Raw genomic sequence first — 23,732 nt, forward strand, 5'->3', positions numbered from 1 at the left:
GCTTTGGATAATGAGCTGTTCCATGTCTTCTCCATACTTTTCTCTTGCCATCATTCTGGTAGAGGTTGATCTTGGTTTCATCTGTCCAAAGAATGTTTTTCCAGAACTGTGCTGGCTTTTTTAGATGTTCTTTAGCAAAGTCCAATCTAGCCTTTCTATTCTTGAGGCTTATGAGTGGCTTGCACCTTGCAGTGCACCCTCTGTATTTACTTTCATGCAGTCTTCTCTTTATGGTAGACTTGGATATCGATACGCTTACCCCCAGGAAAGTGTTGTTCACTTGGTTGGCTGTTGTGAAGGGGTTTCTCTTCACCATGGAAATGATTCTGCAATCATCCACCACTGTTGTCTTCCGTGGACGTCCAGGTCTTTTTGCGTTGCTGAGTTCACCAGTGCTTGCTTTCTTTCTCAGGATGTACCAAACTGTAGATTTTGCCACTCGTAATATTGTAGCAATTTCTCGGATGGGTTTTTTCTGTGTTCACAGCTTAAAGGGGATTGTCAGAGAAGGACTGGAACAGAAAATTTCTCTATATGCAGATGATATGGTCTTATAAATATCAGACCCAGAAAACACTGTCCCCGCTGTTTTAACAGCACTAACAGAATTTCAAAAGATATCTGGTCTTAGAATTAATCTGAATAAAAGTATACTCTTTCAAGTGAATTCACAAGCATATAATATTAAATTAGACACCCTACCTTTTACCATAGCAGATCAGTTTAAATACCTAGGGGTAAATATCACAAGTAAACATAAAGCTCTTTATCAACAAAATTTTGGCATCTGTATGGAAAAAATTAAGCAAGACTTGCATAGATGGTCAACCCTTCATCTCACTCTAGCCGGAAGAATTAACATTGTTAAGATGAATATCCTTCCTAAACTTCTCTTTTTATTTCAAAACATTCCAATATATATCAATAAATCATTTTTTAAACAGTTAGATTCAACTATAACCTCATTCATTTGGAACTCAAAACACCCACGTATCCGAAGAGCGACCCTACAAAGACCTCAGGCAGAAGGTGGCATGGCTTTACCTAATTTTCAGTTTTATTACTGGGCAGCAAACATACAAGCCATAAAAACCTGGACACAAATAAATGAACATACACAGGCTTGGTCCGCAATAGAAGTAAAATCCTGTAGTACTTCTTTATATTCCCTGCTTTGCTCTCCAATAAATGAAAGTTATCGCAAATATACTAATAACCCAGTTGTGCTTCACTCACTCAGAATATGGAACCAAATTAGAAAGCATTTTAAGATGGAAAATCTTTTATCTGCGGCACCTCTGCAAGAGAACCACCACTTTCAACCTTCGCAAGTATATCCAGTTTTTAATACCTGGAAAAGTTTTGGGATTAAAATGCTCAGAGATCTTTATATAGACAACATATTTGCATCTTTTGAACAATTACGTTCAAAATTCAACCTCCCAGCTACACATTTCTTTTACTATCTTCAAATTAGAAATTTTGTTAAACAGAAATTGCCCGATTTCCCCCACCTTGCACCCTCCACAATGCTGGAAAAAATACTGCTCAATTTCGAGGAAACAAACACTATTTCCGCAATATATAAAATCTTGTTAGAGTCCCTACCTTTCAAAGATCCAAGAGGACATTGGGAAGAAGATCTCTTAATCAATACATTAGAAAAGGAGTGGAAGGTAGCAAAGCAGAGAATTCACTCGAGCTCCATATGCGCAAAGCATAGAATTATTCAACTAAAAATTATATATCGAGCTCATCTGTCTCGCTTAAAACTGTCCAAAATGTTTCCAGGGCAAGATCCAACCTGCAAACGCTGCAACCAAGCTCCTGCCTCACTGGGTCACATGTTCTGGGCCTGCACCCAACTAACATCATTTTGGACAAAAATTTTTAAGTGCCTCTCAGACAGCCTTGGGGTCACAATCCCTCCTAACCCATTAACAGCTGTGTTCAGTGTTCTTCCAGATGGACTTGAAGTGGAGAAGGACAAGCAAACGGTGATTGCATTCACTACACTTTTGGCACGCAGACTTATTCTGTAAAATTGGAAGAATCCTAATTCTCCTCTTATAAGTCAGTGGGAAACCGATGTTTTATATTATTTGAAATTGGAAAAAATCAAATTCTCAGTTAGAGGATCTGTAGAAAATTTTTTCAAAACATGGCAGGATTTAATCAATATTATTTTAGAATAAGAGAAATAACTATTACCGCATTTAACTCCCTTCTCCATCTCTTATTTACATAGATATTTACTTCTCCCTTTCTTTTGTTTAATGTTGCCTTATTAAAAATCTTAAAGCAATTTTCCTTTAGCTAAGCTCTCCTTCTCAGGGGTGGGGTTTGATTTGTCTTCAACTTTGTTGGGTTATAAATTGATCTGTTTGTATGGAATGATTACAATGAAAATTAATAAAATAAAAATATTAAAAGGATGTACCAAACTGTAGATTTTGCCACTCGTAATATTGTAGCAATTTCTCAGATGGGTGTTTTCTGTGTTCACAGCTTAAGGATGGCTTCTTTCACCTGCATGGAGAGCTCCTTTGACCGCATGTTGTCTGTTCACAGCAAAATCTTCCACATGCAAGCACCACACCTCAAATCAACTCCGGGCCTTTTATCTGCTTAATTGATAAGGACATAACGACGGACTTGCCCACACCTGCCCATGAAATTGCCTTTGAGTCAATTGTCCAATTACTTTTGAACCCCTGAAATGAAGGGATTGTGTTCAAAAAATGCTTTAGTTGCCTCACATTTTTATGCACCCCACTGAATTAAAGCTGAAAGTCTGCACTTCAACTGCATCTGAGTTGTTTCATTTAAAATTCATTGTGGTAATGTACAGAACCAAAATTAGAAAAAAGTTGTCTCTGTCCAAATATTTATGAACCTAACTGTATATTACATTTCTTAATTATTTCCCTTCAGTTCCTTCTGTTAGGTTAGTTAATTTACTTCTGTATTTGTGTTTATTGATAACGGAAGAACAAGCCCCCTAATCTGTTGACTGCAGGACCTGACGACTATTTAAACGAGCTGTGGCTACCTCCTCTTTGCAGTGGCATTAGTTTCTCAAATGAGCCCCCTTTAGTGCTTTGGAGTCCATTGGCCTCTTTACTATTTTGTACAGTTTTGCTTCTTGGGTCCTCATAACTTTGGCTTTCTTGTTTTGGATTTGGTATATTTGGATTGTGGGATTTGGCTTTGTTTGTTTAATTCGTTTCAGTTGCTTTACTTCTCTAAGTTCTTGAATCCTTTCTTGTGCATCGGGTTGTATGTTTTAATTTTTGAGGTTCTTTTCTAATCTTTGAATTTACGAAATTAGAATTTTAATTTTTCTGTGGCAATCCCTAACGGGAGCAGCAGAAAGAAGAAGAAGATTTTTGTTTTTAGGGCTTCGTCATTCTTCATTTTGAGAAATTATAAAACTAAACTCTAAAATGATGCTCGTAACCAATCCACTTTTGGGATTAGGATCAAAATACATTCATGCAGAAAGAAGTCAAATTATTTGTACCTAATTAATTACAATTACACTTTGGATAAATTACACCTCATGACCAATCCTGCCTATTACGCCAAAAGCAGTTCAGAATTGAAAAGAAATGTAATGGTACTTTTTTTTATGCGCAGTACAAAGAAACACATTTGCCATGGAATAAGATAATTTTTTCTGCAAGACTTTCAAAGGAAATATGTTGTGCATTTTGTCCTTCCATTCTCCGGACCTCCATTTTGAAAAGGTTGTATCATCATTATAAAAATAACTACTGAAATAACAGACTGTAAGTAATTAAACCTTTCTTTTTTCATCTATTTATTGATTTATTTTTTGCTCTGTATGTTACGTAATTACAATGTAACCCCCGCCATAGCTGGAAGTGGGCACCATGGCACCAAAAAATGCAATTTTCAAAGACGCAGGCATAAAGTAAAAATAAAGGCTGAATGTCAGTCTCCTCGTCACAGAAGTCAGCCAGAGCGCCTCATGCGGAGGGAGATCAACCCTTTTGTTTGCAGACACTGCAGTTCTAGAGGTGTGCGCTCATCTTTTAGTCTATTAAAAGAGAATAAGAACACCCTTCATCGATCACTTGGCCGTTCTAATGCATGCATTTTTTCCTTTACATCTGAGACTTTCTCCCTTTTACATTTTGAATTTTCCTTCGTCATGGTCAGTTCGTTCCTAAGATACATAAGCCATTCATAGTCCTAGAAATTCAACATTATAGGAGGAACCCTCAAATACCGTAGCCCTCATCACTCTCTTTTTTGGAGAGACGTGTGCATTTTTCAGGTAAATGGGGGTGCAAAGGTCACCCTTGAAGTCTTCCTTTTGCTGGACATGTTTAATTTTGCTTTTCAAGCAACTCATAAAAAGCAATATGGCATCTACAATTAGGGAATGGGGGAAAAGAAAAAAACAAAAAGAATCCCGGTGGTCTCTACTCAAACCTCTGTACTTATAGCCCTGGTGCTGGCTGCGTGGCTCACCGTGGCACTCTGCAGAGTGGACATTTTGACAGTAAGACCCGAATCTTCATATCGGGTAGGCGTATATGTAATCCGTTCTCCTCCATTGCGCATCTCGTCTGTTGTCCGTATGTAAAAAGGAGAGTTATAGGGGGAGCAGGTAGGGCAATAGTTCCATGGGCCCGTGTTTGCTGCCCCTGCCCTTGCTCCTGCCTCCTCCAATCCTCCATGCTGGATGGCACCTGTGGGCAGCACCAGGGAACTGAGGGCAGGTCCGTCCATTTGCTGACTACTGCATGCATTGCAGGCAAACTGTGGGTGGATTGGACTGTCGGACTCCTCTTCCTCATCATATGACTCCTCCTTTTTACAGCAATAATACTAAAAAAAGGAAGAAAGGAATAAAATTTAGGACATTTTTGGAAAGCAATTGGTATTCACTATATCCCTCCAGTATATCCCTCCATTTTGTCATTTCTGTTCATTTATTCCAGCACAGAATAAATCTTATATTGAAAACAGCCAAGATATCCTGCCTAAACTTGCCGTGCCATTGAATGGTCTGCCAACAACTATTCAAGGCAAATCAAAGGTCCTTCCCTCATGACGTCACCAAACTCCTCCACCATAAACAGACTGCTGCAGCTTCCACCTATCAGGCATGGTGGCACTCCCTCAGATGGTCCTGGAGAACCTCCTGCTGACGTTGCACAGAAGGCCTCTGTTCTTCAACTTGGCAGCTTCCCATACTACTGGTGTTCACCAACAAGTCCTAGATTTGCTTCCATGACAGGCACTAACACCTTTCTGGCCACTGCATCCTACACCCACCTCCACTCCTGACATCTAGAATAGGGTCCATTTGTACTCTACTTTATCTAACTCTTCTGAGATGAAAGAGAAGCCATTCTGGAGGTGAGAGTTGTACCCATCATGGACAGAGGCATCATTTAATTAGTTGAAGCCAAACAATGTGACACTTCAGCACTCATTTGCATCCTTCAGTTCTGCCCTGTAAACCAGCTCAACATCTACTGTCTACTCAAGAGCTGACATGACTATGAAATCAGCCATTGACATCTGGCAAAAGGTATTCTGGTACAAGGTAACCGTATGAGCAACTCTGTGTTTAAACAGGTTACTCACTACGGACAATCCATGACCAGCATGAAAATCCTGCTGCAGTTTAGTGCTTGAATTCAGATCAGGAAGGCTGCTGCCCTCAATCGCACTCCTTCAGGCGTCCTCCTTTCTGCACGTCAGTGTGTGTGTGGAGATCTCCAAAGAGGACTACTGAGTCAGTAGATGGTGCTAACTCAACTTTAATCAGGACCAAAAAATGATGAAGAAAAAGATTTTGTAAATAAAGTTTTATTTCTATCACACACAAAATAAAAATAAAATCAAAACTACCACAACTGTTGGGAGGCATGCAAATAAACAAGAAGATGCGACCAAAGAAGACACTGAAACAGAAATGGATGAAAAGGGTGAAGAAATGGAAGCAATATTATATAATGTTAACATGGTAAATGAGACATTTAAAGAAGTTGATAACAATTCTCCAAAAAATTAAAGACATTGTACAGATAGATAGATAGATAGATAGATAGATAGATAGATAGATAGATAGATAGATAGATAGATAGATAGATAGATAGATAGATAGATAGATAGATAGATAGATAGATAGATAGATAGATAGATAGATAGATAGATAGATAGAGATATGAAAGACGCTATATGATAGATAGATAGATAGATAGATAGATAGATAGATAGATAGATAGATAGATAGATAGATAGATAGATAGATAGATAGATAGATAGATAGATAGATAGATAGAGATATGAAAGACGCTATATGATAGATAGATAGATAGATAGATAGATAGATAGATAGATAGATAGATAGATAGATAGATAGATAGATAGATAGATAGATAGATAGATAGATAGATAAGTATAGTTAGCAAGATAGATAGATAAATAAATAGGAAGTCACTATGATTGGCAGATTGATTTTGCTGTATGACAGACAACTGTGAAAGACACCATATAATAAATACGTATAGAAAGCACAATACGATTGCCAGATTGAAAACACTATATAATAGACAGATTTGAAAGACACTACATGATAGACAGAGATGTAAGAAAGGCAGTGTATCCAGTCATTTTTAGAAATGTAACACTATATGAGGGCGGCACGGTGGCGCAGTGGGTTGCACTGCTGCCTCGCAGTTGGGAGATCTGGGGACCTGGGTTCGATTCCCGGGTCCTCCCTGCGTGGAGTTTGTATGTTCTCCCCGTGTCTGTGTGGGTTTCCTCCTGGCGCTCCGGTTTCCTCCCACAGTCCAAAGACATGCAGGTTAGGTGGATTGGCGATTCTAAATTGGCCTTAGTGTGTGTCCAGCGGTGGGTTGGCACCCTGCCCGGGATTGGTCCCTGCCTTGTTGGCTGCGATTGGCTCCAGCAGACCCCCGTGACCCTGTGTTCGGATTCAGCGGGTTGGAAAATGGATGGATGGGACACTATATGATAATTATATATGAAAGGAACTATTGGTAGACTGATAGAAATTGCACTATATAATACACAGATAAATATTTTTAGAGATAACAATAGTTTTTATAAAGTAATGTGAAAGATGCTATATGACAAATAGATAGATATGGAAAACACTATATAATTTCTATATGGATAACAATATATGATAGATAGATGTGAAAGGCACTATAACATAAGTCAATATGAAAGGTGATGTATGATAGACAAATAATGAGATTGCAAAGGCACTATATGATCAATAGTTAGATAAAAAAAGTATACTGTAATTGCTAGAAAGTTGACACTCTCTTATAATTGGATATGAGAGGAACTATATGATAGATGAATAGGAAAGGCACTATATCATCAATCAATAAGGAAAGCACTATACAATTTCTAGACAGATAACACTACGTAATAGATAAATGTGATAAGCCACATTTGATTGTAAGATTTTGAAAAGCACCATACAATAGACAGGTGATGAGATTGAAAAGGCACTATATGAACAGTGGATAGATAACATAACATGCTAGACAAGTGTGAAAGGTAATACAGTATTTGAAAAATTGATTGATAGTTGGCAGACCTATCTGGTCACTGCAAGGAAACACTTTTTACCACTAGGTGGCATATAGAGACTATCTCACAATCTGCTTTATAATTAACAGCCACATACAGTCATACGAGTTTCACTCTTAGTTAATTCCTTTATTCATGTATTGATTCAAATATATCATCCCATTTATTGATCTTTATTTTAAGTAGCATCTGTTCAGGCAGCTTTGTTCCAAAGGTTTTTATTAATTCAACTGAGAGAATATCAAATCCAAACAAAATCAAACTTTATATTTGACTGCATGAATCCCACAGATCGTGATGTGCAGTATAGCCAGAGACACAATAAATCCACTGGACAAGAACAGATTGGAGTAAGACGGCAATGTCACGGCAATACAGTCCTCCTGCACTGCCCTAGCCTGTTGGCACACTGCTACTGTGTAGTCAGCATTCTTGAGGCCTCATTAGAGTCAAACTACCATAAATACTGAGATCTGAGCAAAGTGTAGAAGTCTACAGAGTCCCCTATACACCCCAATACTGCTAAGAAAAAAAATCCGTTAATCATTCCTGCCATGGGAAGCCCCCTGACTCCCTCTATTGGCTTAAAACGAAAAAATTTGCCAGTTTTTTTTTTTAAGAATTAAGAAATGTGTATCCCATAATTCATAACTCCAGAGGTTTTTTTTCTTAACTTGAAAATAACTATTGGCAGCAGGAAATTGTGCTTTGCATTCTCGTTGATTTGTTGACTCTTCTGGCTCCATTTCTTCATGACAGGTTAGGGTTACTCATTTGGCACATCTTAATTCACCACTGCATGAGGCAATGGACTGGCTTCAGCATGTCTGTCTCAGGCTCCAGTGATGTTGAGGGATCATCTACCTTCATATTCATATTAGCTGTTATCTATCTATCTATCTATCTATCTATCTATCTATCTATCTATCTATCTATCTATCTATCTATCTATCTATCTATCTATCTATCTATCTATCTATCTATCTATCTATCTATCTATCTATCTATCTATCTATCTATCTATCTATCTCGCCAATTATACTTTATCTATCTATCTATCTATCTATCTATCTATCTATCTATCTATCTATCTATCTATCTATCTATCTATCTATCTATCTATCTATCTATCTATCTATCTATCTATCTATCTATCTATCTATCTATCGTGACGGATGGCCGGGGCCCATGCCTGTCCGGGACGCAATTGCACCATATATACCAGGGGGTCAAGGGTGGGAAGCCCAGGACCTCCCCCTGGATGCTAGATGGCAGCCTCTCTGGGTTGCAGCGGTGCCTCGGACTCCCGCAGGGCTTCATGGGGGTTGTAGTTCTGTGCAGCCCTGTTGGGTTCCGCAGGCGCCGCCAGGGGGTGCTGCAGCAGGAGCTGCTGGCCCCTTTTTGGCTCTGGTGTCACCACACCCGTAAATGCAGCCAGATGTTGGCAATCAAGCACCTGGAGCACTTCCGGGTACCCAATAAAGGGAGCCAGCGACCACCACTCAGGAGCCACAGTCGGGTGGAGGAGGACAAGGTTGCCTGGGAGGAGTGGTGGTGCCAGAAAAAAAGAGTGTGATTTATTTGGTGTTTAGTGCTTATACTTGGGACTGTGTTATGCCTGTGGGGTACATCTTAATATTTGTTTTATTTTACACGTGCCTCCCGTGTCAATATGTGTCGGGTCAGGCGCTATATAGCATCATTCTTACACTGGCGTAGTTGGCAGGATTCCAGTCTGTGTCGGAGCTGGTTAGGTTGCTTGTTGACTTTGAGTGGATATGGGTGTGTGACAGTGTGGCATGTGATGGAGGCCACTGTCTCTCCTGGGTGGGTTCCTGCTTGATGTTTGATGCTACCAAGATAGGCTGAAACTCTCCACCAGCCTTAAATTGAACCAAATGTATTCAGCTGATTTATGGAATGGATGCTTGTTTATTTAGGAAGCGTTACATTTTTGAGTTATTTTTCTCCAAAATCATATTTTATATTTTCTTAATTTATGTGAACGCGCCTCTGTTCCATACATTTGAAAATAAATGAGATCCTTTTAATAAAGTCCTGCGCTTCAAGGTACTGTAATCATCAAGGTGACCAGCTACTCTGTCGCACGCTCCTGGACTCTGTCTCCAAATTTAGCAAGGCCCTCGGCTCTATTTAAATGGGTCAGCTGCTCTCTTTCTGAAAACAGCCAACTGCCTGCAAAGCTGGCGACGTCTCCACCAAGGTGTGAATGCTTGCCATTTGAACAATGGTGCCTGCTTTTCCTTCTATACATTTGAAAATTTATTAAGAAGGAAGGTGCCAAGCCAGACTGAATGCTGAAGAGGCTGACAGTACAGAGTTAGAGTTTGTACCCGGGACAAATCACAGGCTAATACGGTGGAGCACTTTAAAAAACTGCTAAAATCTCATTATTTTAACATTGTTTTCTCATAGCTTCATTTTAGTTTAACCCTGATATTCTGTATATGCATTTAATTATCATTATCATTCTTGGCTCAGAAATCTGTACTAAGCCCTACTTTCTCTGCTGTTCTTTTCCGCTTTTCTGCGCCACCACCACCTGATCAAAGCACCGTGAAGCCCCTACATTGATGGATGAAAGGCCAGAAGTCCACATGACCATCATCATCAAGTTCTTCCATGTGAAGCCTGAATACCACGAGGACTGCTTGAGATCATTGATGTTAGGTAAAATGCGTAGAGAGGGGTCGGTGGTCTCGTGGCCTGGTACCCCTGCAGATTTTGTTTTTTCTGCCCTCCCTGGCCATCGGACCTTACTTTTATTCTATGTTAATTTGTATTGCCCAATTTTATTTTTATATTTTGTTTTCTTTTCTTTTTTTCTCTTCCTTCATCCTGTAAAGCACTTTGAGCTACATCTTTTGTATAAAAATGTGCTATAGAAACAAATGTTGTTGTTGTTGTTGATTAATTGATCGATGTATTTAGCAGCAGGAACTGCCCTCTTGTTACCATTGTGGACATGTTTGAGAACCTCTGAATTCTTTGAATTATCAGTTTACCCTACAACTGCAACAATGACAAGGGAATCAAAATGTTCTGAGCCTGAAATTGTGATAGTTCAGCACCTGTGTAGTAAAATTTGAAAAAATACAACATTAGTGGTTCATACTATGTGTTTCTTATTTCGGAACCAAATCAACATGGATGCCAAAAACTGCAAAATAAAGTGTTGTGCCATTGTTGAATTTATAACATATCAGGGAACACTATGCCTTCAGAGATTCTGTCTCTCCAACTCAGTGTGACCCAGGGCTAGTCCATCCATCATAAGCCACAATCAAGTGATGGGCTGGAGGATTCCATTGTGGCAGGATATGTCTGCAAGAAGAACCAAGACACTGAAGACTGAAGAAAATGTTGCCACCTGGCGTGAATCCATAGTGGAGAAACAACGATTTGAAGGTATGAGGGATAGCAGAGGCTATAGAGGTAAGGTCTGGAGAGGTGAAGGGTGAAGGTGTGAGCGATAGAAAATGATACAGGAAATAGTTATGGAGAAATAACAATTGAAGATGTGAGTGATAGAAGATGGTAGGGCAAAGAGTTATGGAGAAACGAAGAGGAAAGGCGTGAGTGATAAGAGATGATGTGGGGATTAGTTAGGAGGAATGAAGAGTGAAGGTGTGAGTCGTAGCACATGGTATGGCAAATATTTATGTAGAAATGAAATTGAGTGAAGGTACGAGTGATAGGAGATGCTATGGCAAAGAGTTATGGAGAAATGAAGAAGAAAGGTGTGAGTGATAGAAAGTGATATAGGAAATAGTTATGGAGAAACAAAAGGTGAAGATGTGAGTGATAGCAGACAGTATGACAAAGAGTTATGGAGAAATGAAGAGGAAAGATGTGCATGATAGCAGATGATGTGGGGATTAGTTAGGAGAAATTGTAGCGGGGCTACATAATAATAGTGTTTTCAATGTTTGTACTGAGTGCGTTTTGTTTCCATCATCCCGTTTGCTGTTTATAATGTGTACGTCAGTGAATGTCGTCCCCGTAAACACAGGAGGGACGGATGATGGAGAGAGACCGTAACCCCAAGATGGAAAGCACCTGTTTACAATCAATCAAATACATCGGCTCATTACTATATAAACAATCAGGAGGGAACAGACCGGGAGGAAAGAGAAAGACGGAGATTACATTTCACTACAGCGAACTACCATCACCTGCTATTTTTCCACATTGTGCTTTGGTATCCAGTTTGTTTTTCATTCTGCCAGACTTACTTCAATTCAATCATCGCCAGAGATCCCGGGGTTGGACTACATTATCCAACACACGCCGAGGATTTACACGGTGAGGTTGTTCCATTTTTTCAGGGAAATTCAAGCACATCACTTATCTGTTGACCAGTCATCCGTATTCAGGACAATTGTATACTCGGACTCAAGTTCACTATCATTGGCATTTTCCGTATTCATTCATTGTTATTTGAGTTTTGTGCTTGTTGTAGGTTACTGGGACAAGCGAAGGTTTGTTATGATATATTTGGTGTTGTCATGTTGTTGCTTTGGTGGAGAGATATACATATCTATATATATATGCTTATTTTCTACGTGTGAAATTTGCATTTTTTGTTATTGTTTCGTTTAATATATTTCTCCACCTATTTTTACATATCTGCTTTTGTGTGCTTATGTTTAAACCGTCGATTGAGGGGAAAATATTATTTGTTAGAAGTATGGCTTGGTATTTATAGATTAGCCTCAGTAATTTATCCAGGCCACAGGTCTTGGAAGCTGCCAGTTGGGTAAGGGGTCGGCCATTACAAAATGAAGAGTGAAGGTGTGAGTGATAGCACCTGGTATGGCAAATAGTTATGTAGAAACGAAATTGAGTGAAGGTTCGAGTCATAGGAGGTACCATGGCAAAGAGTTATGGAGAAACGAAGAGGAAAGGTGTTAGAGATAACAGATGCAATGGCAAATAGTTAGGTAGAAACAAAGAGTGAAGGTGTGAGTGATAGGAGATGCTACAGCCAAGAGTTAAGGAAAAATGAAGAAGAAAGGTGTGACTGATAATAGGTACTATGGGGATAAGTTAGGAGAAATGAAGAGTGAAGATGTGAGTGATAGCAGATGGCATGGCAAATAGTTATCATACATTGATAAGTGAAGATGTGAGTAATTGCAGATGCTAAGAAGGTCAGTTATTGAGAAATGAAGAGAGGTAGAGTCAGTGGTAGCAGATGCTCTGGTAATCCATTATGGAGACACAGATTGAAGCTGTGAGTGACAGCAGATGATATGGTGATTAGCCTTGAAGAAATGAACAGTGAAGGTGTGAGTGACAGCAGATTCCATGGTCTCTGCTCAAGAGGCCGCTCCCCTTCACAACTTCTTGTCCTCCCTAACAGTGCTGGGGCTCAATCTCAGGGTTCAGTGGGCTCAGACAACTGTTGTATAATTTGACTCCTACGGTTGAGAAATGTGTAGCGTAGAGAGGGCATTGCTCAGCAGAGACCAATTCAGAAATCAAACAACAACTGAAACAATGGAGCGTGGTGTCATGATGTTGCGAGGATTAATACTATCTCTGTACATTGGTACATGTTTCATGGAGTGAAATATTTATTTTGATCTAGCAAGAAGGCATTTTGAAATTTTCATAGGCATCACCGTGGTGTTTGTAGTTGCCAGTCATATGTTGGGAAGTCACCTCAGGACCTGCCTATAGAAGAAGGCTTAAGCTTACATCCAAGTATCAGGATATATAAAACAAATAGAAGAGAAATTATTTATAAAAATTACTTTTTAGGGAAAGAATTTTGAGTTATAGTAGAACTGCTGCTCTTGTTATTTTCTAACTTCTGATTTTCATGTTGGATTGTTGCTTATCCTGATTTTGACCTTGACACTGATTTTTTTTGACTTTCCTTTGGGTTAACTCCTAATATCCTGGTCAATTTAATTCTATCCTAGCAAACATACCACCTGCACTTCACAAGAGGTCATCCATCTGAAGCTAAGCCTGTTCAGGCCCGGCCAGTACTTGGATGGGAGACCATCTAGGAAAATCTTGGTTTACTTTGTGAGGTGGGCAGGGGGCACTTATTCTGTGGTCTGAATGTGGATCTCAATGCCCCAGTGCAGGGACGGGGACACTTCAGATGAGATGTACAACCAAAGTCCTGACTCTCTGTGGTCATAGGAGATTCCTGAGCATTCTTTGTAATGAGTAGGCTGAATCCCAGTGTTCTGGCTAAACTGACATCCATGGAATAGTCATTCTGACCCCCTAATCATCCCCTATCTCTAATTGGCTAACTGTCTCTTATAACTGCACCACCTAATTGCTCATGTGTGGTGAATGTACTGGCACAATAATGGCTGCGGTCGCATCATCCACGTGGATGCTACACATTAGTGGTAGTTGAAGTGGCTCCCTACTCAGTGAAGTGCTTTGAGTAGTGAGAAAAGTATTGTATAAATGTAACGATTTATTATTATTATTATTATTAGTAGTAGTAGTAGTAGTAGTAGTAGTAGTAGTAGTAGTAGTAGTAGTAGTAGTAGTAGTAGTAGTAGTAGTTGTTGTTGTTGTTGTTGTTGTTGTTGTTGTAGTAGTACCAGTATCATCATGTTAGGACATAGCCAGTCTTCACAAATTGTGATGAGGCTTAGGTCAAGGCAAAGGGATGAAACCATTTCTAAAGCTTTGAGTTTTCTGGGAGCACAATGACCTCAAAAATTGTGAAATGGAACACATTTAGAAACCTGCAGAGTTGGCCTTTAAGACAAATTGAGTAACCAGGTAAGAAGAACCTTGGTCTGGGAGTTGACCAAGAAACCAATTGTCACTCTTACAGAGTTTCAGAAGTCTTCTGTTGAAATGGGACAACCTACCATAAGGACAACCATCTCAGCAGTACTCTGTCGATCAAATGTTTACGGGGGATTGGCCAGACGTGAGGCACTCTTAAGGAAAAGGCATGAGATGGCAATTAAATTACTCTGAGCACATGAGGAGAAAGATTCTCTGGTCTGATGTGACAAAAGCTGAACTCTTTGGGCAGAACTTTAAACAATGTGTCTGGTGAAGTCCAGGCCCTGCTCATCACCTGCCTAATACCATCCCTACATGGCAGCATCATTTTATGGGGGTGCTTCTTGGTGGTAGGGACAGGGAGAATGGTCAGAATTGATGAATGCAGCCAAATACAGAGAACTCCTTGAATAAAACCTGCTTCAAAGTACATGCCACCTTAGACTCGGGCATTGGTTCACTTTTCGGCATGACAATGAGCCGAAGCAACGTTAGAGTGGCTGCAGGTCAAGTCTCTAAGTGTCCTTGACCTGCTCAGTCAAAGCCCAGATTTAAACCCCATAGAACATGTGAGGAGAGACCTGAAGATGGCAGCTGAAAGAGGCTTCCCACCAGATGTAATAGAGCCTGAGAGGACCTGCCAGGAAGAGTGGGGTGAAGTGTCCAAATCCAGGTGTGCAAAGCTTGTCAAGACTTACCCTAAGAAGACTTGAAGCTGAAATTACTGACAAAGAGGTTTCCACAAAATACTAAAGTAAGGGTCTGAATATTTATATGAAAGGGAGATTTTACTTTTAAATTTTAATAAATTTGCAAACTGTTCTAAAAATATGTTTTCACTTTGTCTTTATGGCTTGTTGAGTGTAGACTGATGAGCAAAAATGGCAAATGTATGCAAATTACAGTTTGCATAATGTGAGAGGACCAGAATATTTTGTGAATCCACTGCAGTATGCAGATTTGCTTTTCTGTTTGTGCCAGAAACAGAAAAAAGATGCTTAATGAAACTTCGGACTTAAAGAGGTGCCGCGCACCCCATGTCCCATGTTCCCCAATCTGACTTCCAAGTGACATGCGGTATCAATGATAAATATATTATGTTGACTGCACACGCAAGGCAAACATTTTATTTGAGAGGCACAGAAAAACGTTATGAGCAATTTATCACAAATGGATTGGCGTTCGTGGAGATCGTAATAAGAAACAGTTAGGCATTATTGGTGCTTCTCATAGTAGGTCATGCTCAAAACATTCAATCACTCCTCATACATAGCCATCCTAACCCTCTGCTCCTTAGGGACAAGCTGACAGAGATGGGAGTAGATTCATACCTGGTGGCATGGATCGTGGACTATCTTACAGACAGACCTCAGTATGTGCATCTCGGGAACTGCACGTCTGACATTGCGGTCAGCAGCACAGGAGCGCCACAGGGGACTGTACTTTCTCCGGTCCTATTCAGCCTATATACATCGGACTTCCAATACAACTCGGAGTCCTGCCACGTGCAAAAGTTCGCTGACGACATTGCTATCATGGGCTGCATCAGGAGTGGGCAGGAGGAGGAGTATAGGGACCTCACCAAGGACTTTGTTAAATGGTGCGACTCAAACCACCTACAACTGAACACCAGCAAAACCAAGGAGCTGGTGGTGGATTTTAGGAGGACCAGGTCCATCATGGACCCCGTGATCATCAGAGGTGACTGTGTGCAGAGGGTGCAGACCTATAAATACCAGGGAGTGTAGCTGGATGATAAATTGGACTGGACTGCCAATACTGATTCTCTGTGCAAGAAAGGACAGAGCCGACTATACTTTCTTAGGAGGCTAGCGTCCTTCAACATCTGCAATAAGATGCTGCAGATGTTCTATCAGACGGTTGTGGCGAGCGTCCTCTTCTACCCAGTGGTGTGTTGGGGAGGCAGCATAAAGAAGAGGGACGCCTCACGCCTGGACAAACTGGTGAGGAAGGCAGGCTCTATTGTTGGCACGGAGCTGGACAGTTTGACATCTGTGGCAGAGCGACGGGCGCTGAGCAGACTACTGTCAATCATCAATTATCACTCTTTAATTTAATATTGTTCTTTATCAGTATGCTGCTGCTGGAGTATGTGAATTTCCCCTTGGGATTAATAAAGTATCTATCTATCTATCTATCTATCTATCTATCTATCTATCTATCTATCTATCTATCTATCTATCTATCTATCTATCTATCTATCTATCTATCTATCTATCTATCTATCTATCTATCTATCTATCTATCTATCTATCTATCTATCTATCTATCTATCTATCTATCTATCTATTTTTCAAGTCCTCTGACTGAGTTTAGGGTCCCGGGGGATTGATCCTAACTCAGCAGCACAGTTCCTATTATTCTGAGATTTCGTTCCCCCCCAAAGGTAAAACATGAAGGTCTGATATTACCTGGAGTCTACAGTAACAGAGCACAGCTATGATGCACAATAAAATCACCGTTGCTAGTATTCCACCGGTGATAACAACAGTTCCAGCTGTCATCCGACCTGATCTCCATCAAACCCTGCAAAACACAAGCAAAAATTCCAATATCACTTGCAATGTAAATGGTAAGCGTTTACTTTAAAAAAAAAAAAACTGTCTGAAGTAAATACCGTATAGAGGCACTTTACAATTACAGAAGTTTAACACAATTGCTTACATTTATTTTTGTCTTACATTTGGAGCACAGACTGATCACAATGGATAAGGGACAAGGGTCAAACTGGCAGCCTTGACCAATTAGAACAATGTAGCCGAGAACAGGCCATTCAGCCCAGCAAAGCTCACCAGTCCTGTCCACTTAATTCTCCCAAAATAACATCAAATCATGTTTTGAATTTCCCTAAAGTCCTGCTGTCTACCACACTACATGGTCACTTATTCCATTTGTCTTTTGCTCTCTGCATAAAGAAAAATTTAATGTTTGCATGAAATTTACCCTTAGCAAGTTTCCACTTGTTCTTCATCAACTAATTTTTAAGTAACAGTCTTGATCCAATGCACTGATTCAATTCAAAATTTTAAACACCTCAATAAGGTCTCCTGTTCATCTTCTTTTGTTTAAACTGTAAAGGCTCAGCTCTTTTAATCTTTCCTCGTAACTCATACCCTGTAGCCCTGAATCAGCCTAGTTGCTCTTCTCTGGACTTTTTCCTGTGCTACTTTGTCAATTTTGTAAGCCTGGAGACCAAAACAGCACCCAGTACTCCAGATGAGGCCTCACCAGAGTGTTAAAGCTTGAGCAGAACCTCCTTGGCCTTGTACTCCACACATCAGGGCGCTATATAACCTGACATTCTGTTAGCCTTCTTAATGGCTTCTGAACACTGCCTGTCCACCACGACCCCTAAATCCTTCTCATAAGGTGGACTTTTTATTTTCTGATCTCCCATTGTGTATTCAACCCCCATATTTTTACTTCCTACATGAAATACTTTACATATACTTCCATTAAATTTCATCTGCCACAAATTTGCCCAAGCCTGTATGCTGTCCAAATCCCTCCTGTAGTAATTCAACAGATTCTCAATCATCTGCCAGTCCACCCAGCTTGGTATCATCTACAGACTTAACTAGCTTGTTATTTATATTTCTATCCAAATCATTTCCATACATTAAAAATAGCAGCAGCACTACCACTGACCCCTGGTGGACACCACTCTTAACATCAGCCAGTTCTGATCAGGTTCCATGCACCATCATCCAGTGCTTCTTGTGTCTGAGCCAGTTTTGCACCCATCTACACTCTATACTGCTACTTCTTTTAGTTTGATGCCCACCCTCTCATGTGGCACCTTATCAAATGCTTTCTGAAAGTCAACATAAATAATTTCATAAGCTCCACTCTGATCAAATCCTTTTGTTGCTTCATCATAGAATTCCAGCATATTAGTAAAACGTGACCTCCCTCGTCTGAACCCATGCTGACTGTGCAGAAAAACTCCTGTCCTTGCCATGTGTTGCTCAATCTTATCCTTTATGACTCCTTATATTAATCTTCCTGTGATGCACGTTAAGCTTACTGGCCTATAGATGCTTGGATCTGTCCGGTCACCCTATTTACTTTCTCGTATATGAGGCATAGGGAAAGTACTGTAATCATCCAAAAATTCAACCTTGACATTTTGATGGATCTCGACGTTTTAGACCTCCCTGAGTCTGATTTACTTTCTCGTAGGGAAAGTATTGTAATCGTCCAAAAATTTAATTTCAAGATTTTGATGAATCTCGATGTTTGATAATCTCCCTGAGATCAGAGAATTATGTCTCTGTGTGTGTGTGTGTGTGTGTGTGTGTGTGTGTGTGTGTGCGTGTGTGTGTATATGTAAACACGATAATGTGAGTACGCTTTCACTTACTGTAGGTCACAAAACGTAGATTTCTATCAACTTTTGGGCTATTTCTGCTAACCAGAAGTGGTACTTACCTTTGATTCAAGCAGTTGCGGAGTCTGATTTATTCAACTTTACTTTTATAATAATTGTTCAATATATTAATAATTTGATTTGATTTGTTGTTGATGGTTCTTTAATGTACATAATATAAAATATAATCATTGTCTTGCGGTTTACTCCTCAAATTTCCATCCACATATCTGAGTATGCGAGAAAGTCAAGGGGAGACCACACCTGATTTTTATATAACGGGATAACGTTTGCCATTTTCCAGTCCTTCCGAATTTCCCCAGTGCTTAGTGACTTTCTAAACATTTGCATAAAGGGTTCATATCTGTACTCGCTAACCTCCTTAAGAACTCTGTGATAAATATTATCTGGTCCCAGTGATTTGTTTAATTTAATTTCAGCCTGAAAGAAATTGTTCACACTAGTAAACAATGGACAGGGCAGGATGTTTATTAAAGGATATGTTTGGTATTTTTCAAGTCAAAGTCATTGGTATACATTAATTTGCCACAGGAGACTGTGTTGTAGAGTGAAACACATTTTGTAAATTTTGAAAAATAATTAGCCCACTCTTGTGTACTATAATGGAGGTGAAGGGTACTGGTGCCCTACTATTAAGAAAAAGCCTTTAAATTTACCAAATATGTCCATTTTTCAGTCCCAAAATGCAATAGTGTATTGAGCCGTGTCTTGAGATTATATACATATTACAAAGCAGAGTGTTCATGTTGTTTAAGGAAGAAAAGAAAAAGACAAAACATTTCTGTGATGTTCAAACATTTGAAAAGGACACCGTGCACTTTACTCTGCCATTCTTCTTCCTCCCTTTCTCTTCAGTCCCCAGGGGAGTGGATTAACCTTGTAAAGTCATCACCAAGCCCTCTACTGGCATTATTGAATGCTGATGCCCAAACGTTTGCAAGTGACACATAGTTCCACCTGCTTCATCTTATACGTGCTTATACACGCCACCCGGCTCTGCCTCACTCCGCTAATTCAGGGCCAGAGTCTTGGACCCTCAGCTCTGTCAGCTGGCCGAAAGTCAGGGTCGACACCCAAGACTCGCCAGTTGCTACGTACCTGGGCAAATGGACTCTAGCAGCTGGCAGAGTTCTCTCTAAGCATTTTCGTCTGTGTGCAGCCCCCTATTCCAGCCACCACCAGTGCCCACAGACTTTCTTTTATGTTGGCTTCTCCAGGTAGCGCAGAGCTGTCCTTCCTGCCTCACGGTGCTACAGGTCTGCATGAGTTTGGATGTTCTCCCTGTGTCATGTATTTATGGGATGAATGAAATGAGTGAGACAATGAGCATTGTTTCCTTTTGTATTGATTTTTTACTTGAACCATATTTGCTATCACTTATTTCTTTGCATTCACTTCTCATTTACGATTTAAAGCACCTCTAACTAATTTGTAAATACCAATATCTACTGTTCTGATGTCAGGTGACCTGCAGTCATTTTCCTGCTCCATATTATTTCCTTTTCACTTGAACCATATGGTAATCCACTTTGCTATCACTTATTTCTTTGCTTTCACTTCTCATTTACTTTATAAAGCACCTCATGATGGTGCGCAGGAATGTTTTATACAACAAGCAGACATGAATCAATGAGTGACAGGAGAGCTGCTGTCATATATCAAACCGCTAAAAACCTTGTCAGACTGATGTCCAGTGCAGTGGAGCCATTTAGAGATGATAATAACATTTTCTCTGACAGAAAATTGAATTTGAGAGCTACTAACCAGAAGGTAATGATCTGTGTACAGTAGAGGGAAGTATGATAATGACTGCAGGAGGGTTTCTGGTATATGTTATGCAACACGTCCCATCAGTTTGAGATCATAAGAATCTAACATGTATGTGTGACTGGATTTGTGGATTCCATTATTCTGTGATGAAGGATCAGGACTTTTTATTGCAAGTGCCCATTTATATTAATAAGTAAAGAAATATATCAGAGTCCCTAAGTCAAAGAGGTTCCAGGAACAATAGTTGTAGAAATAACAGTGTGATGTCCTTTGACTGACAGGTTTCATTTTTAAAATTGTGGCCACAAAGAAAGTAACTATGACTTGACACTGGTGACATTAAACACACAGACATTATTTCTTGTTATATTACATATTTTGTGGACTGTAGGGGGTGCTCCAGCCCCCCATGCACTCAACAGAGACAGACACAGCCACACATTCAGCACAAACAAGGCTTTTATTTGGGAAACTCTGCCCTGAAGCATTTCCCACAACAATAAAGCACAGCACACAGCAGTACTTTGTCTTCTCCTGTCTTTCTCTCTTCCTCTCTGCCTCCACTCCTTCCGGCAAGCTTTGTCTTCCTTCCTTCTGACTGTGGCTCTCAGTGGAGACAGGCAGCTCCTTTTATATTGTCACCAGAATTATCTCTGGTTTTCTGAAGGCTTGGCCCAGGAGCACTTCTGGGTAAGGCTGGAGCCCCATGAAGTAGGGCTCCCCAGTACCCGCAGCACCCAGTGGCAGCACCCATGAAACTCAACAGGGCTGAGTACAAGAACTCCTGCTTCCATGATGGCCTCTGGGAAACTGGGGGGCTGCCATCTAGCAGTCCAAAGGAGACAATGTCCTGTAGATGCTGTATCCCTCCATCGTTCCATCTTGAGGACTTCGTAGCCAGGTAAGGATTCCAGTCGTCTTACACAATACACATATACGTTGTCATGCATGTAAATCTGTGGATCACCCTCCAGACTCATCTGAAGCAGATATTACCACCCTGGGTTGAAGGGGGACCGCTTTCACAAATCTTCTCGTCTTCTTTTCCCACCGCAGCACAGAGAAGACACCTAGTGAGGGTAATGGACTACACCCCTTCTAGCTTACCTTCTTTAAAACCTGGTGTTGCCAGAAGGAGGTGGTCAGTTCTCAAGCAACTGCACCACAGAGTGGAGCTCCCCAAATGGCTTACGTGGCCTGGCAATTTTTGTTATAGTTATTTATAGTGCCATGCATTGTGGCACCTTTAGGTTTAATTTTTTTGTGACTTTATTAAACGGGGACGATCGAGTTGGCACCCTAACAGTGCCTTATTCGACCACAACATATAGTTACTTGCTTATATGCACAAACACACTTCGCATATACTATTAAGTTATACAAATTTTAATAACAGCTACAACAGTTGGAATACACATACCTGGTGATTATTCAAATAGATAGGTAGGTAGATAGATAGATAGATAGATAGATAGATAGATAGATAGATAGATAGATAGATAGATAGATAGATAGATAGATAGATAGATAGATAGATAGATAGATAGATAGATAGATAGATAGATAGATAGATAGATAGATAGATAGATAGATAGATAGATAGATAGATAGATAGATAGATAGATAGATAGATAGATAGATAGAATTTTACTTGTCCCCAGGGAGAAATTTGGCTTTAGCAAGGGCATTTTAGGGACTTTCATCACATAGGCCAGTGTTGGCCTTCCCAGTTCATACAAACTATAGGTAGATGGACATACGGTTTCTGGTCACCTGATGTATACTTCATTCAAACACCCTTACTGTACATAAATCTTTTGCCTGTTCATACCACACTCATTATATTAAGTACAAAAGCATAGCAAGGCAAAAATAACTTTTTTTAGAGTACATTTAGTCCACATGGAGAATACACGGCAAACGGGTAAGAGCGTCAAACCCTGATGTCCCGCTACTGACACTGTGTGGCCATGAGAAGATCACTTCACTTGCCTGTGCTCTTTTGTACAAAGGCCGCACTTTTCATTCTGCTACCAGGCCTGTTAAGACAGTGGATTTAACAGGAATGCAGGCATCCAGCTGCACGAGGCCCCCCATTGAAATTCCAAACTAATTGGCTGAACTCTTCACACGAGGACAACCCTTTACTGCAGAGGCCTCTCTTTAGACCATTTCAAGCCAGAAGATGCCATATAGGCACCCAAGAGCAAAGAGAAATAATTCAACCAGTGACAACCAGGATGAACAAAATAACGCACCTATGAGAAGTCACGGATTTTGTAACTTTAATTCAATCACAAACGGTTATACATTCGTTTGAAAACTCTACGGGTGCTGAATGAAACACTGTAATGGTCCAAAACATTTGAGAAATTGGATGTAACGTTTGTTTTTATTTGCTAATCCGAAAGCTTGGTTGCTAGAAGCTTTGCACTACAATCCAGTATGGGCATGACTGGATGAGACAAGCCATTCTGTGCAGCAATACTTACAAAAGGGTAACGACCATTTAAAGGACAAAATACAAAAGGCACCAGTAGGAAATGATGAAAATGATAAACAAGGCACATCGACAAATGCACAGAGCTTGTAAATGAGTCATTGAACTAAGTCATTTAAAACAAAACATATAAAGTGAGGAGAAACACGCTACACAAATGAAAAGACAACACAAAACAACGTAAAGATGCTCTGCAGGTTACAGTTAATTACTCTAAGCTTGGGAATTCCTGCTGTAGACAACAGAAACATTGGAGGTCCGTTTATCACTCAATCTGAGAAACATTTGGTCTTCCGGAGCTCACCAAAGTGTAAATTAAGGCATTTCTTTCTTATTGTTGGCAGATTAGCTGACTGATTGCTTTTATAATGATCAATAATGAAACCGTCAATACTTTAAATGAAAAACAGCCTCCCCCAATACACTTCCTTTAAATCATTTGCTTTTATTTTAATTAAAAGAGTGATCTTCATCTGCATACGTCAGGCCCAACAATTAACTCTGGGCCAATGGATCGCTCAGATTTATAGGACTCCCTTACCAAAAATGATTTTTGCCTATTTAATAAAAGCTCTAGTTTTCGATATCAGATAGTTCTTTTTTTTTTCTTATGACTGTATTTAGATGAGTTTTTTTTACAGTTTG

The 23,732-nt window shown here is 40.0% G+C and overlaps 1 protein-coding gene across 1 annotated transcript in view; it reads right to left on the reverse strand.

Moving 5' to 3' along the window:
- Positions 1-3,631: 3,631 nt before the first annotated feature.
- The window catches only part of LOC114658464 (protein FAM163A-like), a 135,081-nt gene continuing 114,980 nt past the window's right edge, over positions 3,632-23,732 (reverse strand). The window contains exons 2-3 of the mRNA XM_051932603.1: positions 16,839-16,953; positions 3,632-4,860 (exon numbers count right to left, since the gene is read on the reverse strand). Of these exons, the coding sequence (XP_051788563.1) occupies positions 4,456-4,860; positions 16,839-16,931 (498 nt within the window). The 5' untranslated portion in view covers positions 16,932-16,953 and the 3' untranslated portion in view covers positions 3,632-4,455. The remainder of the gene's footprint in view (positions 4,861-16,838; positions 16,954-23,732) is intronic.

Source organism: Erpetoichthys calabaricus, chromosome 10, assembly GCF_900747795.2.
Source record: "Erpetoichthys calabaricus chromosome 10, fErpCal1.3, whole genome shotgun sequence".
Lineage (NCBI taxonomy): Eukaryota > Metazoa > Chordata > Cladistia > Polypteriformes > Polypteridae > Erpetoichthys > Erpetoichthys calabaricus.